The sequence below is a fragment of the Phascolarctos cinereus genome, unplaced genomic scaffold (assembly GCF_003287225.1).
Source record: "Phascolarctos cinereus isolate Bilbo 61053 unplaced genomic scaffold, phaCin_HiC Scaffold_3;HRSCAF=262, whole genome shotgun sequence".
NCBI lineage: Eukaryota > Metazoa > Chordata > Mammalia > Diprotodontia > Phascolarctidae > Phascolarctos > Phascolarctos cinereus.
The window spans coordinates 176348978-176365743 of record NW_027555736.1 but is presented as its reverse complement, the minus strand read 5'-3'; the positions used below and the strand labels follow the sequence as shown (position 1 = coordinate 176365743).

Here is a 16766-nt window from a genome sequence, read left to right as displayed (position 1 = left end):
GTACCAAAATCAACTTCACAAATATAAGATGAGGAAAGCATAAATAGGTCACAGTTGTTCTGAAGAAGATCTGGGGGTTTTCATGAACTACAAAATCAATTTGTGTCAGAAGTCTAATGTGGTACCCCCCCAAAAAAAAGTTAATATGGTCTTGGGTTGCATTGAGATGAATAGTTTCCAGAATTAGGAGGTGATAATCCCACTGCACTCTTCCTTGTCATACCCTATTTACAGTATTGTGTTCAGTTCTGGGTTCCACAATTTAATAAGGACATTGATAAGCTAGAGATTGTCCAGAGGAGGAAAAATCAAGATAATTAAGGGCCTTTAGTCCATGTCATGTGAGGATTGATAGAAGAACTGAGTATATTTAACCTAAAGAAAAGACTCATGAAAGAAATCATAGCTGACTTCAAGAATTTGAAGGACTGTCATGTGTAGGAAGTATTAGCTAGGTTCAGTTTGGCTTCAGAGCATGGGTAAAAGTCAAAAAGAGGTAAACATAAGCTTGTTGTAAGGAAAAACTTTATAATGTGTCCAAAACTGTAATGGACTGCCTAGAGAGGTAACAGGCTGGCAATGTCTGTTATGTTCCTCAAATTAAAAAAAAAAAAAAAGGTCTGTGGTTCTGAAAGAATTACCAAATCACTGACAAATAAAACAACCAAATTAAATACAACCCTCTCAACATTTTTGCATGGAAATATGAAAGTACCCCTAAAATGTTGCCTTACCTAAATGAATAAGAAAATGAAAATTGTTGTGAAACTAATCTGTATCATCCAATATTGTTCCCATTGTTAAAAACTTAATTACCAGCCCTCTGCTCCAATACCTCTTAATGGCCCCTGGGGGCTCTTAAAGGCTATGCCAGTTGAGCACAAGTAAATCTTTGGGTAGACTTTTAAGTGCAGAATTGCTAAAGGACTGTGTGTCTGTCATCTAAGAAGAAAGCCTAAGTGTAGAATGCCACCAAGTGATGACTTTTTCAGCAACAACAATTTTAAAAAGACAGATTACTAAGGCATAGAGGGTTTACAGTATGCATCAGTGGAAGGGAGTACCCATGCCCCAGAAACCATGTGACTATTCCCTGGGTAAGTTAATCAATCCACTTAGCTGTAGAACTCCCACCCTGGAGTCCAAACTTAATTATCCCATTATATCTAACTGACCTTATGCCAGATCTTGCTATATATCCCATCTAGCTGTCCATCTGGGCTATCTTGGCATCTGGCCTACCACCTTGCATGTATTCACCATCCTAGCCTTTCAGTCCCTTTCATCCACTGCTTTTACCCTCAGCTCTGGACACAGCAATCAAATTAATACTGTCATTGCTTTTCTGAAGGATGTGTCAATCAAGTGCTCTATATAGATCAACTTGCCAACCCTGTGACTACTGAAGTCCATCCCCTGAAGACCTGAACTTCTTTCCTTGGTACCTGACCCAGTCAGATGTTTGCCCTCATAGTGATGTAGGGACAAAGAGTGCCCTAGGATTAAAAATAATATTAAGGGTTACTTTCCCAGGACCCCTGAGGGGGTTTAAGGCTCATTCTGTAGCCTATCCTCTACCTTAAGATCCTAGAACTTGAGAACTTCTCAAGTCCTTTTCCCCTTATCTTGAAATGCCATACAACTCGTACCAAAAAAATTGCTTTTGTCTCCCTTATCCTGTGTTCCCTATCCTGTCACTCATCTTCCTTATCCTGTACCTAATCTCCAACGCCCATAAAAAAAAAACCGTAAAAATACATCATCTTCCTGCAAGCTGTATAGTTTTCTGTCTGTATAAGCCTGGGTCTTTTCCTATGTCGGTGCTCTTTGTTTAGCTCCTTGCTAACCTCAGGCCCGTGAAGCTTTCACGAAATAAAGCTCCCAATGGCTACAGAGAAGGTCTAAGTGAATTCTTTCACACCTGAACCAGTTCTCCCAACTCTAAAACTGAACATAAAAAGGTAAGCTCCTTGAGGGCAGGGAGTGTCACTTTTATATTTGCCCACAGTGCTTTGTACATAGTAAATGTTTACAAAATGTTTTTTCATTCATTTATTCAAGATTCTGCCAAAGTTTGGTTTAACGTGATGGATTCTTCTACTGTAAAGAGCTTGAAAATCACTTGGTTAGATTATTAAACCACCACCATGGCTCAACTAGTCCCTTATTGTCATTCCTGGCCACCAATCTTCTCACACCCTAGAAGAAGCCCACTAGAGTGGCCACTTCTGTTTTGTTTCTTTTTTTTTTTAATCTTTTTTTCTATTTTAGACTTGAATACTAAAACCTAAATACATGATAAGAAAAGAAAAACAAACATTATAAACTTAAATATTAAAATGTAAATATAAAATAAGAAAAGAAAAAATGTCATGTGCACAGCAGAAAGTGAGAGATTTAAAAATATATAGCAATAAATTTTCATTTCAAGAAAGCCTATATATTAAATATTGCATGTTGTGTCAAAAGTTGTCTATCTTTTCTTTGCTTCCTTGTAGGTTTTCTTTTGTTCTCTGCTATACACTTTTTACTTCCGTTCTTTTTTTCCCCTTCCTTCCCCCTCATCCCCCAGGCTACAATTAAGTGTAGATACATTTATATATAGATATAGATATATAAATATATGTATACATATATACACGTATAGTTACCCTAACAGATTCTACTCCTAATATTTGTTTTTATGTTTGTGTGTAAATCTTATTTCCTATCCTAATGGGCCCCTCTACTTTACTTCTAATGCCCTCTTATTACTTAACCTCCTCAACCTCCAAAGATCCCTATCTTATCCTCCGTTCACGTAAATCTAAACTTCCTTTTATATGCCCCTTTGACCATTCCTTCACTCTCCCCTCTAAAGAGCCCTCTCTTATTCTCCCAAGGATCCCTCCCTTATCTTCCCATTCCCATTAATCTAAACACCCTTCTATGTCCCCTTTTAACCTATTCCTTCACCCTCCTTTCTAAAGAACCCTCCCTTATCCTCTCCCCCGTCCCTATCCCCTTAGCATTTTATTTCCAAATGTAGAAGACTTTTATACTCTTCTAGACATATATGTATGGTTCCCTCTTAAACCCATTCCTTATGAAAGTAGGTTTCCAGAACTACCAGCCCTCCTCCCCCATCTAATTCCTCTTTGTCAATTCTTCCTCTTGCACCTCATTTGTATAAGATAATTACTTTTTTAGTTGTTCCTGAACGGTTTTACTTTTTGAAGTTATATCATGCTTAGGTCTACCCCAGTCTTTCTTATAAACTATCCAATTGCTAATAATAGTCTTAGATATATACCTTTTACATTTCCTCATAAAAAAAGTAAACAGTCTGTCCTTATTGAGTCCCTTGTAATTAGTATTTGGCATGTACCTTATATTTCTCTTGACTCTTGTATGTCAAATCTTCTGTTAAGTTCAGGTTGTTTTTGTTTTGTTTTGTTTTTAGCGAAGTTCTGAAAGTCTAACAGTTCATTAAATTTCCATTTTTTTCCTTCAGAATTATGCTTAGCTTTGCTGGGTATGAGATTTTCAGCCAGAAGCCCATTTCTTTTGCTCTTCGATATATAGTGTTCTAAGATCTGTGGTCTTTTAGTGTTGCCACTGCTAGGTCTTGTGTGATTCTAATTGTGGCACCACCATATGTCAACTGTTTTTTTCTTGTTGCTTGTAATATTTTATCCTTGAGCTGGGGGTTTCAGAATTTGACTATAATATTCCTGTGGGTTTTCCTTGTAGAATCTCTTTCAGGTGGTTATCAGTGGATTTTTTCTATTTCTAGTTTTCCCTCTTGTTCTAAAGCTTCAGAACAATTTTTTTACCATTTAAAAGGTTTTAATGAGAAGACAATATAAAAATGATCAGTGTTACAAAGAACTGGATATAATGCTGTGTGCTTATATGCAGTTCATTTTTCTTTAAGTTGGAGAAGTCTTTAAAACCCCTTCCAAAAATATATGACAAATAGCCTTTGGTACAATGTTTCAAGTCATTTTTACTTTAGAACAAGTATGGGAAGAATCAGAATGGGAAAGGAGCAGAATGCTACAGATAATCATTCTTTGCCAGACTGTTAAAAAAAGTTACTATCAGAATGTAACATGACATCATTTATTTATTAGTCAAGATTAAAAGGACAGTTTTCTTTAATTCTTTCTTGTATTACGGTATCAAGATTTTTTTTTATGATAGCTTTCAGATAGTTCAGTTATTCTTATGTTTTCTCTTCTTGATCCATTCTCCAAATCAGTTGTTTTTCTTAGGAGAAGTTTCACATTCTCTTTTATTTTTTCATTCTTTATATTTTGTTTTCTTATTTCTTGGTCTCTTATAGCTTTGCTGGTTTCCCCTTGCCCAATTCTGGTTTTCAAGGAGTCATTTCCTTCCTTAAAATTCTGGATCTCCTGTTCTAATTGATTGGCTTTCTTTTCATAATCTTGTTTTTCTTGGATTTTTCTTTTTTTTTCCCTTTCTTTTCTTTTCTTTGTTCTTAGTTTTTCCTCAGTCTCTCTCATTTGATTTTGAAAATCTTTTTTAAGTTCTTCTATGAATTCTTTTTGGCCAAGTGACCATTTGACATTACTCTTCAGGGTAGAAGAAGGTTTCTCCACTGTGTTATCCTCCTCTGAAGATGAAGCCAGGTCTTCTCTATTCCCATAGTAACTCTCTGTGGTTGGATTCTTTCTCCTTTCTTTGTGCTTTATTTTATTTAATTTTTTGATTTTTGGTAATAGCTTAATTTTTTTTTGTAATCACCTCTAGTCCTAGGGTATGGTGGATAGTGCCTCTGGCCTCAGATTCTCTTTCAGTTCTCCTCTCTGACCTTGATCCCAAACCAAGACCTCTAGACTTCTGTAAGTGCTCACAGCCAACAGCATCCCCTCCCCTCTGCTTCTGCACTCAGTGGGCATGTACTGGTTCCTTCTCACCTGGCCGTGTCTCTGCAGTACAGCTGGGTCTAGCATTCCTTTTCAGCAGAGGTTCCCTCAATTTTCTTGGGCTCAGATACCCAACACCCCTTACTGTCAGGGGCAGTGGGGGTGAGAGGTGGCAAAAGTTCCTGTGGCTGGGGCCACAGCCTCCCAATCTGGCTAAGTTTGCTGGTTAAGCATCCCCTGGCCTGGAGGTATTTACTCTGCATAGGGACCAAACCTGGTCCCAGGATTTTTCTTCAGATCTTCTCCAGTTGTCCCAAGAGGACCCCTGTTCTGCCCCTTCTTTTATTTATTTTTATCCTGCTCTATGTTTGCCCTGAGATACTATTTTATCTCTTTTGTAGAGGAAAATCTGAGAGCTTGGAATTTTCTGACCTACTCCACCATCTTCCCAGAATCCTGTGTCTGTTTTGTTTCTTTTGTGTGCAGGAGAGGCCTTCCTTGTCCAACCCCACTCAAGGTCACAGTGAGGATCGGCAAAACACATCTTAACTAAACTTTGAAAGAGTGAGTAGATGAACACTCTGTTAAATGCTTGACACCTGACCTCTAACAAAAATCAATAAGAAGGAAACCAAAGCTCATCACCAACCTCAGGCCTTACTAAATATAGGGAGGTTGAGAAAACGAGACAGTGAGGTTGGAGGTGACTTACAGAAACCAAAAATCAGGAGACACAGGAGATGGGAGTTAATAAAGGACACCTTCATGTAACAATTATCTTAGTGACACCCAGGTCTCTGTAACACAGGACACATCCTACAGCACATACAAAAGGCGCAGGCTGCGTGACGATTTTAGTCCGATGACCCAAATGCCCCCAAATAGCCCAGGTACTTAGGGACTTAGCTTTGAATCCCAGAGTTTAGGGACCCAAAAGTATGGAAAGCCTCTTTCGATAGTCAAGAAATGGTGAAGGACGGAATAATCCTTCTGAGAAAAGAAACCCAATAAGAAAGGGATAATGGAACCTTAGAACTGAAAGCTGCTTCAGAAGTTATCCAGTACAACCCATAGCTAAGCAAAAATTCCCTCAGCATCCCCTGATTGGAAGTGATTATCCATCCTCTGGTGGAATACCTCTGTGGATTAGAAACTCATTACCTCCCAAGTCTGCCAGTTGGACTTATGAATAGCTGGAATAGTGAGAATGTTTATACTTAAATTGAGCCAAAAAAATATGCCTCTCTGCATCTGCATCTGTATCTTCTACTTCTGACCTCTGGGACCAAGCAAGAACCTCCTCTAAAAGATCTCTAACAATGTCCAAGCTCTACTTCCAGATTTCTAGTGATGGAGACACTACCTGTTGAGTTATCCCATTTCACTTTTGCTCTAACTGAATTGAAATATGTCTTAATAACTTCCAATGATGAACAGCTAAGGGGCACAGTGGATAAACTCGACTGGGCAGGACATGGAGTTAGGAAGACCTGAGTTCAAATTCCGCCTGAGATCTTTACTGGCTATGTACTGCGCAACTCACCTAACCTGTGTCTCCATCTCCTCATGTGTAAAATGGGGCTGATAATAGCACCTGCCTGACAGAGTTGTGCGGGTTGAATGGGATAACATATTAAAGCACTTTGCAGACCTTAAAATGCTAAGTAAATACTTTGCCCTCTAGGTCAAGCAAAACAGATCTAATCTCCTCCATAAGACAGCACTTCAAATACCCAAAGGTAGCTATCAAACCCGCTCAGACTTCTCTTCTAGAAGCTTCTTTACCAAGTTCTTTTACCCAGTCTCTGTGTGGCATTAATTCTTCACCATCCTGGTCACCTTCCTGTGGATACTGCTCCACTTTGCCAGCATCTTTTCTAAAATGTGGTGCCCAGGACAGAATACAGTACTCCAGAGTCTTTGAACATGTTTCTTTGATTCAGTGTAATAATAAAAGAAGAAAGAGAAACTAATTTCTCCTTTGAGATTGAATGTGAATTTTTGATGAGTAATCTACATAACTTCTCTTTTAAAATACTCAAATACTCCAATAGGTCTGTGGTCTCACTGATTTAGATATTCTCTCTAGGGATAACACATTGCAATCCACACTTTTCTGCCCAGATACCTGGTGCAACTCTTGTCCAAGTTAGGTGATGTTATGCTAGGAGCCTCTGTCACTTTCTTCTCATCTCACAAGGGTACCAGTGGATCATTAGGCAGGTTGGAAGGTGAGGTCTCCATCAGTTATTTCTTGCTGTCACCATATGACCAGCCTATTCTTTTTAAATTATAAATTTCTTTAATGTACTTTATTCTCTTTCTTCTTTATGGTTTCTTATATGCAATCTGGTTTCACCTACCATTTGCCTATCTACTAGGAATGATCCTCATTTTAAATCTGTGAAACATTTTGGTATTTGGAGATCAGTAGTCACATAGCAATACCAGTGTAACATTGTTTTGTTTTGTTTTAATGAGTCGTATTTATTCTTTATAATTTTGCAGCATTCAGTTCTGATATTTGTGTGTGTGTAGTTCTTTCCACTTATATTGTTATAGTCATTATGGATGTTGTTTTCTTAGATCAGCTTACTTCATTCTGTATCCATTCATGTGGATTTTTTTCATGCTTATCTGTAGTTATCACACTGGTTTTCTTACAGCAAGGCAGTATTCCATTATGTTCATGTACCACAGTTTGTTTAGCTATTCCACAACTAATGACCATCTACTTTATTTTCAATTCTTTGCTATAATGAAAAGTGCTGCTATAAACATTTAGGTGTATAAAGAGATTTGCTTCTTATCAATGACTTCCTTATGACATAAGCACAGTAATGGAATTTGTGGGGCAAAAAGTATGAACATTTTAGTCACTTTATTTGCATAATTCCAAATTGCTTTCCAAAGTTTTCAAAATAGCAGCAATAACAATGCATCAGTTTGCCTATCATTCTACAGCCCCTCAAACATTGACTTTTCCCATCTTTTGTTATCTTTGCCATTTTGCAGGGTGTAAGATGAAACCTCAGGGCTGTTTTGATGTTCATTTCTCTTATTATTAGTAATTTGGAGCATCCTTTCATGTGATCATTAATAAATTTCAATTCTTTTAAAAATTGTTCATATCTTCTGACCATTTATCTACTAGGGAGTATGTGTGTGTTAATTGTTGATATATCTTGGATACCAAATCCTTATCAGAGATATTTGGCAACAAAGATGGTTTTTTCCTATTCATCAACTACCCTTCTTATCCTAGGTGCATTAATTTTGTCTAAGCAGAACTTTTCAGATTCATGTAATCAGTTATCTATTTTATCTTTTGTAATTGTCTCTATCCCATGTTTATCCTATCTATAGTTATGAGAAGTATGTGATCTGCTTTTCTTATATAGTATATAAGTATATGGTATATATGTAGTATATAGTAGATATATAGTATATATATATATATATCTATATAGTATAGTATAGTATAACATACTATATATAGTATGCTCTTTAATATTAAGGTCATATATCCATTTAGAATATATCTTGGAATACATTGTAAGATGTTGATCTAAGCCTAATTTCTGCCAAGCCGCTCTCCAGTTTTCCCAGAACTCTCTCAAATAGGGAGTTCTTTCTTAAGTAATTTATATTTTTTGGTTTATCAAACCCTGGGTTGTTGAGTACTATTGTTTCTTATTCTTCCATTTCTAGTCTATTCCTTTGATCCTCCTCTTATTTTCCAAACAATACCAGATGTTTTTGATGATTGCTGCTTTATGGTATAGTTTGAAATAGACTTTCTAAGCATTAGTGATATAGCCTAAGAAACTGACACTGAAAATTCTAATTTCACATTGTGTCATTTCTTACTTACGTACCTGGTATATTTTTTAAAAAAAGTAGTACTTCTGAACTTTTCCCATAAATTTATTCTCTTGATTCCATAATCCAAACATTATCAAAGTATGGTACCACATCCATTGCTTATACAGGAGAGTCTCAAATACACTGACATTCCCCTAGAGCAAATAAAATACTGAATTGAAGGGTCTCAGTAAGTGATGGTGATGGTGATGGTGAAAAGTGTGTTTTGAATAATTTCACAAGCTCAGAAATTTCTTCTGTGAAACACAGATTGTAAATGGCCTTCTAGTGCTTCAAAGATCTAGTCAGGGGTGGGGACACTGCGGCCTTGAGGCCACAAGTAGCCTTCTAGGTCCTTGGGTGCTGCCTTTTGACTGAGTCCAAGTTTTACAGAACAAATCCCTTTATTAAAGGGATTTGTTCTGTGAAATTTGGATTCTGTCAAAGGGCCAGAAGGGTTTATATGAGCTGGTATAAAGCAGAATAAGAAGAAAAACATATTTAGTGATCATAGCGGTTAAACAAAGACAATACAAAGAAGCAAATGAACTTAGATTAAAAGCAATGATTAATGTTGATCCTGGAGAAGAAAGGATGAAATACCACTCCTCTCAGAGGAGAAGTTGGGGACTACTAGTACAAAATATTGTATGCAACCTCACTCAGCGTCAGTTTTTCAGTTGGTTTTGCTAAATTGCGTAATTTAACAAGAGAGGGTTCAGTGTAGCTATTGGGATATAAACTAAATGTTAAACTTACAAAAAAGAAAAAAATAATTGAAGCTCTACACATTTGAAGCGCAGGAATCAGAATTTCGTACTTGGAGGGGACCTTTTAATTCATCTAGGCCTACACCTACCTGAAACACAAGTGCCCTTGAACAGAACAACTCACATCAAACTCTTCACCAAGTCTCCAAATCAATGATTTTAAGAACAGGCCAGTTTTAAGGAAGAAGCCATATTCATTTGCTTACCTGTTCTAGTCAGCAGTGGATTTGCACTTCTTACAATTATACCTTTTATTTTCTCATGGTCAGAAAAAACACTGTGTTAGGTAGTAGTTTGGAAAAAAAAAGGCTTTTTTTTTTCAAGGAAGTCCTTCAGTAAGATGTGTTATAGTTTCAAAAGTACATTGGGCCAGGATAGCTAGGTGGTTTGTGGATAGAGGACCAGCCCTGAAGCCAGGAGGACCTGAGTTCAAATCCCGACTCAGACCAAACACTTAACACTAGCTGTGTGACCCTGGGCAAGTCATTTAACCCCATTGCCTAAAAAACAAACAAACAAAAGTACATTGAGCCATTGGTGCCCTAAATTATTGAAACATATGAGGTATCTATAATAAACCAACATGTCCTAAATTTTTGGCATCCTTCCTCAAATTTAAGGAAAAAACACACTTTTATCAGGTTTTGCAAAAAGTAAAGATTTTATCACATCATATATTCTGTCTTTGCAATAGAAAATATGGTCACCACATTTATGATAATTATAGATTGGCCTGGCTTTAAAAAAAAATCAGAGCTTACTTCTACTCTGTATTTATTTAAAATTTTCTATTTCAGAAGTCTGTAGCAATAAGAATCAAGTTTTACTCAGTAAACCAGGTTTCCCTTGACAGACTGCCTGTGTGAATTGAAAAGGCGCTGCTTTTTGCTTTTAGCCTAGCATTTCTTCTTCAATATATATGTGTATGTGTATGTACATATATATGTGTATATGTATGAATATATATAATATATGAATATATATCCCCACCAAAGTACTCTTCAAGGCAGAATCATATGTATGGTGTATTCAATTCAGGTGTTTCAAAATATCTTGCCTTAAATGTATGCATATCTCTAAACACAAATTATATGTTACAACTTAGTAGGAATAAATTTGATTAGATTTTTCTTAATGTAGAATATGCTGATATAAAGGGATCTTACAGCTAACTTAATTGTACCCTCCATTTTTAAAGATGAAGAAGCTCAGGCCTAGAAATGTGAAGTAACTTGCCCAACATCACCCAACTACTTTTCCAAGTGGTAAAGCCAGTCTCTCCTGACCTGGGTCCAAAGCTTATTCCTCGGTACCTGTCTTCTCATTATCATCATTAACATTAATATTCAGTGAAGCCCCAAATGTAGAATAGCATCATGACAAAGAGTATTTAAATCTTTGCCCTTTGAACAAAGCAAAGAATATTAGTTTCTTCTCTTCCTAATAGTTTTCATTTCATTTTTCAGCTTTGATATTTATAGGGGTTATTGATTTTAAATGGTGGGAATAGTAGTTCATAATTTAGCTATCTCAGAATGGAGTATTTGATAATTTATATAATGTGATTTATTTATTCTTTGCCCTAGATCTAACTGGCTAAAAAACCCAGATGCTGATTCCGATGAGCTCTTCCGAATGGTGGCTGAGGTTTTTATCCTTTGGTGTAAATCACATGTAAGCTGTCTCCTCATTCCCTGTGTTTAAGATCCTTGTCAAAAAAGGGCATATTTCCTGGAAACTTTGTGTCAATGTCTGTTTTGTTTTTATCTTGTCTAACTCCAGAACTTCAAGCGGGAAGAGCAAAATTTTGTGATTCAGAACGAAATTAACAATCTGGCCTTTTTAACTGGAGACAGCAAGAGCAAGATGTCAAAAGTAAGTCAGTAGGTGTCGTTTTAAAGGGGTATTCAACCCCAGGACTCAGTCATGATTTAGATAGCTGATATTTTTCTGGGATTAATTCTGCATTCAGGCAATTTTTCAGCAGATAGGCCAAGCAACAACCAAAAACATCCATTGTTATTTCATGAAAATTATTCAGAACAAAATATCCTTACCTAAATACACACAATCATCCTATTTTATGAGTAAAGTGTTGCTGTATATACTGAAAAGGAGACAAATGAAGTTTTAGGACTTGCATAATACTTTTTGAAGATTTCTTGCTCAAAAGATTTTTCTTAGAAGCCGTAACTTAGGCTTTTACTACTTAAAAAAAATGCAAACACATATGTACATGCTGTCAACTCTTGATTATCTGTTAGGGAATAGACTGCAATTGGAAGATCTTGCTTTGAAAATTATTGATAGTACATGCTGTACTTTACAGACATGTTTCACTGACACATCTCAGAACCCTCACTTTTTTCGTGCAAAGAAGCCCTCAGAAACTGAAATGCTCCCACTGCTCCTTGGAAGGTCTGAAACAGTGTTATGATGCTACAAGAGGATCACCTCTTCCCAGCAGCAGGAGGAACAGGAAGAGGAAATAAGCTTCCTAGCTTTCCTACATCAGGTTTGCAGGCTGTAGTTTCATTTTTGTTTACATGAATTCCTACATCACTAAATATACCTATATCCAAATGTAAGTACAAAACGAAAGGCAACTCTAAATGACTTGTGTATCATTCACTGCAGTGTATTAAATTGGGCTTCTATTTCCTTTCATAAGGGAGAATAATTGAGAGTTGACTGTATTTATAAAAGTATGTGTAATGTATAATACATGGTAGTGCATGTATCCTCCATATATCACTCAATCTAGATAAGAGTGTTGCATATGGAAGAATATGCTGGTGAATTTCTCATGAGGATCCCCTAGTAAGTTAAAATCACTACTACAAAGAGCCATTGATTCACAAGTGAGTCATGATGATACCTTTGTTCTATTTAAGATTGCAAGAAAGTGCTAGAATTACACCAAAAGATCACTCAAGACTACAAAACTAAAAAATATAGTTAGTTTTGGATTCGAACTTAGTGTAGGAAGCAACAGATTCAATACAACATGAGTTTTCTTCTTCCTTTGGTTCATAATTTCATAATGTCTACAGTTTACTGTGCTGTGATTGCTGCTTTAGGGAACCAGAAATAACTATGTGATTTTTACATCTGCTTTAGTAAAAGGAGATATGTACAAATTGAAATTTACGGAATAGATAAACTGGGGGCAAGGGAGTTATTTCCATTAGTAGAGGATTCTTTATGATAACATAATTCCATTTTTATTTGTTCCCTTTTTACAAGTGTTCTTAGAAAATTTTAAAAATTATTTTATTTTGTTATTAGCACAGTTTTTGCTAAGGTAAAGCACAGGTACAATAAGGATTATATCCTATCCTGAGTCCCTATTACTGAATGGGACTCGCCCTTAGGGTATTGCCTTGGGCTGTGTTTCTCAGTGGGAAAATTTTATTTTGAATTGAAATCTTAGTCCCCAACTCACTGAACGACTTCTCTTCCTTCTTACAGTCACATCAGCATGTCCAATCAATTAGTCTTTCCTTAGGCCTTTGACTATCTTACCCATTTTTTCCTAACTAGGCCAACATTCACAGAAAAAGAGAAAGTTCAATAAAGATGACCCTGGGTTTCACCTTTCTGATGAGGGGTGGCCTAAGTCCCTTGGGTTTGTGATTGTTGACCAAATCAGGTGAAACTGAATGATGACATTTCAAAATTAACCCACTAGCCCAACATGCTTCTTTAGTGTGACCACTTATTTAGGAAGACGAAGTATATATAATATTAAATAGAGCATAAATATATTCAATTCAACCAACATTTATTAAACAACTGTTATGTGCAATACACTATGCTAGGGACCAGAGATAGAAAGACAGAATCCTTGTGGATACTTTTTTATTGTTACTTTTAACTCCTTTATAACACAGCATTTAGATACTTGCTTATGAATGCATACTTACAAAAAATATTAAAGTACTGTGTTCCCTTTTGAGAACTCTCTAGTTGTAATATAAGACTACAGGGGCAAATCATTGCATTTTCATTTTCATTTATATAATTTGCAAATCTTTTCTATGTGAATCAGGCAACTGTGGTACTTTGTCTTTATATGTTACAGTGTCATCATATACTACAAAGCATTTCTTGGATGTTAACTAATACTCACCATATTCCTCAAGATGAAATCTTTCTTATTGCTCCTTTGAGAGTTGAGAGGCAGTGTGATTTCGGAAATGAGGCAAAGACTGAGAATCATAGACAGCTAGGTAGCAAATTTGATAGAATGCTGATGCTAGAGTCAGGAAAACCCAGGTTCAGATTGGCTTAAGACACTTACTAAATGTTGTGACCCTGGACAAACCATTTAACCTGTCTACCTCATTTTCTTCATCTTTAAAATGGGGATAATGATAGCACCTACCTCCTAGAGAGGTTGTGAGGATAAAATGAGATTATATTTGTAAAGTGCTTTGCAAACCTTAGAATGCTATGTAAATGCTAACTATTATTATTAATCAGAAGGCCCTGTGTTTTTATTCACTTGCTGTGTAACCAGAGCCCAGTCATTAAATTCTTCTGTATCTTAATTTTCACTCTAGCAAAATGAAGATTATTCTACTAACTTGCTGTCTCTATAAAGTTCATCAAAATGTTGTGCTCTAAATTCAGTCTGCTAGAGTTAGCCTTTTGAGGACAGGTGGGCATTGTATAGAACAGGGGTGGGGAGCCTGTGGACCCTCTAGGTCCTCAAAAGTGTCCCTTTGACTGAATCCAAACTTCACAGAACAAATCTCCTTAATAAAAAGATTTGTCCTGTAAAACTTGGACTCAGTAAAAGGTCCAAGGACCTAGAAGGCCACAGGTAGCCTCAAAGCTGCAGGCTCCCCACCCCTGGTATAGATGCAAAGGATTATTACAGTGGAAAAAACTTAGCTATCTAAAGGCTAAACATTTATGTCTATTCTATGTCCATATTATATCTACAGTGTTTAACACTAATCGCTAAAGGTTGAGTAGGTATGTATTTCTTTTAGAATATAATGTCTTAATCATGGCTTAGCTAGTTTCAACTAAGAATAACCCAATTTAGAGGCCTTATCAGGATTCTAGGTTCCTATTCCCAGATTAAAATCAAAAGGTCACACTCAGCTCAGGGCAATATGTACCATCTGTGAGATATCTTCCTCTTAGTAAGGATACTTCACTAGAAGTAATGTGGCAAAGTAAACAGACTTAAATTTATATACTTCCCATGATACCTAATTAGCTGTGTGACTATGGGCAAATTACTTATCTTTTCCAAGCCTCAGTTTTCTCATCTGTAAAAATGGGGGATAATAATACCTACAGTACCTTCTCACAGAGCTATTGTGAGGTTCAAATAACAATGCTTTGCAAACTACCAAAGTGCCATGTGAATGTCAATTATTGTTGTTATTATTATTTTCAGGCTTTCCATGGATATTTCTAATCTAGGAAAGCATCTAGGGCCTAGGAAGTGGTATTATTAATTAACATCAGTTGATTCCCCTATTTGTCCCCATCTGCCTGTGATAAGATTTCCCCTCTCTACTTGGTGAACAAGGTTCATGGCCTCTCCCTCTTGTGCTTGCTTTTACTCCACTCTTCATTGCATACTGGTGTGGTATAAATTCTAAGTATTTCTGCACATTCTGGTCTGTGTCAAGGTATGTGGACATGAATGCTGCATGCTCATTCCTACCCCATATGTGATTACATAAACATAAAGAAAGTTGAAATAAAGAAAATATACCGTGAGCAAGACTCTTCAAATCAAATTCATTTACATTTGGTTCCAAAGCTGTATTTTTTCCTGGAAATTGAAAAATCATTTTGTAGAATGCTCATTGTATATTTTGTTTACATGACATTAGTGTGCTAATATATGTTAAGCTAAATATACTAAAGCTGAGCAAGTGTTTCTTTGTTTTTAATTTATTTTTTTTTCTGGAAAAATGGCAGCAGCTTCCTCGGAGGGGAATGGTAAGTTAGAAAATGTTTAGTTCAAGATGTACTAGTTTCTTCACCAGGTTTAAAAGAGCAGGTTAGTAATGCAAAAGATGCAGGGATTATCATATTGACTAACCTTGGAGCATTAATAAAAATTATTGGAAAATCTTTGAAAATTTTTTGGTGCAGGTGTCTACTAATGTTTTTAACAAACAAACACACAATTACATTTACTGTTTCTCATTCATATGTGCACATACATAAGAAGATGCCCCTGAACACAGCATGTCCCTTGACAGCCAAAATTCTATTGGTTTTCCTCTAATTTTGCTTTCCTATCACCATATGAAAATATAGACAGTCACCAATTTGTGTGAACAGATTGTATTAGGGAAGTTTTGTTTATAAGTCAGTTTTTTAGAATTCAGGACGCACTTTATCATAGAATGACTTTTTTATATGCCTGTTAAATTTGCAGACCAAGTCATAAACACCTGTTTAATCCATAATATGACTGAAATACAGGACTGTCCTAATTCAAAATGGAGCTTCACAGAATAGTGGATAGGACTTATTTACTAAGTCTAGGTCAATGGAGTTCCATATATGAATGAAATAATAAATAGTGCATATATACGTATGCTAAAAATATTATAGAATTTGCACACCATAAGTAATACATTTGCGGAAAAAGCTTCCAAAGTTCAACTTCCACTGCTTCCTATGGTGGAATCATGAGTCCTTGACTTTGTGTCTTCCTATCTATATGGCAGTGAAAACTAGAACTCCTTTGGTTCCAAGCCACTGGAGTTCCTATAGTTTGGGGCAGGAGCTTAAGTAGGGTAGGAGGTAGAGATGAAGGGAGATGGGAAATGAGGGACAGGGACTTGGGACTAGAGGAAAATATTGTGAGAGGTCGGTGTAGCACACTCTTTGTATGTGAAGGACACATGTAAGTCAGGGTCTGCCAATAGACCATATTTATGCAGACAAAGGGTGCAATTGTATAAAAACTGTACCATATGTAGACTTTTAGTGTGATATCTACTTCAATAATTACTGTGTGACATGTTGCCTGAAAAGTCGCCGCAGTCTCTGAAAACACAAGATTATTGCTCTTTGATTCATGAGAATATTAAATATGGGAGTTAAATGATATGGAAGTGGTTATTTTGGAAATCCATATTTTTTTCTAATTAGACAGCAGAGGTTTCTTTCATTGGAATTTTAACATTGGTAGGTTCAATTCAACAGGCATTTAAAGTCTAGGTCTGCTGTGCTCGGTGATCAGGAAAATTCAATGATAAGTAAGGCATGTTCTCAA

At 36.3% G+C, this 16766-nt stretch overlaps 1 protein-coding gene across 1 annotated transcript in view; it reads left to right on the top strand.

The window, feature by feature from the left end:
- RYR3 (ryanodine receptor 3) overlaps positions 1–16766 on the top strand; it is a 731065-nt gene that overhangs the window by 634787 nt on the left and 79512 nt on the right. The window contains exons 68-69 of the mRNA XM_078151313.1: positions 11092–11179; positions 11288–11380. Coding sequence (XP_078007439.1) covers positions 11092–11179; positions 11288–11380 — 181 coding nt within the window. The remainder of the gene's footprint in view (positions 1–11091; positions 11180–11287; positions 11381–16766) is intronic.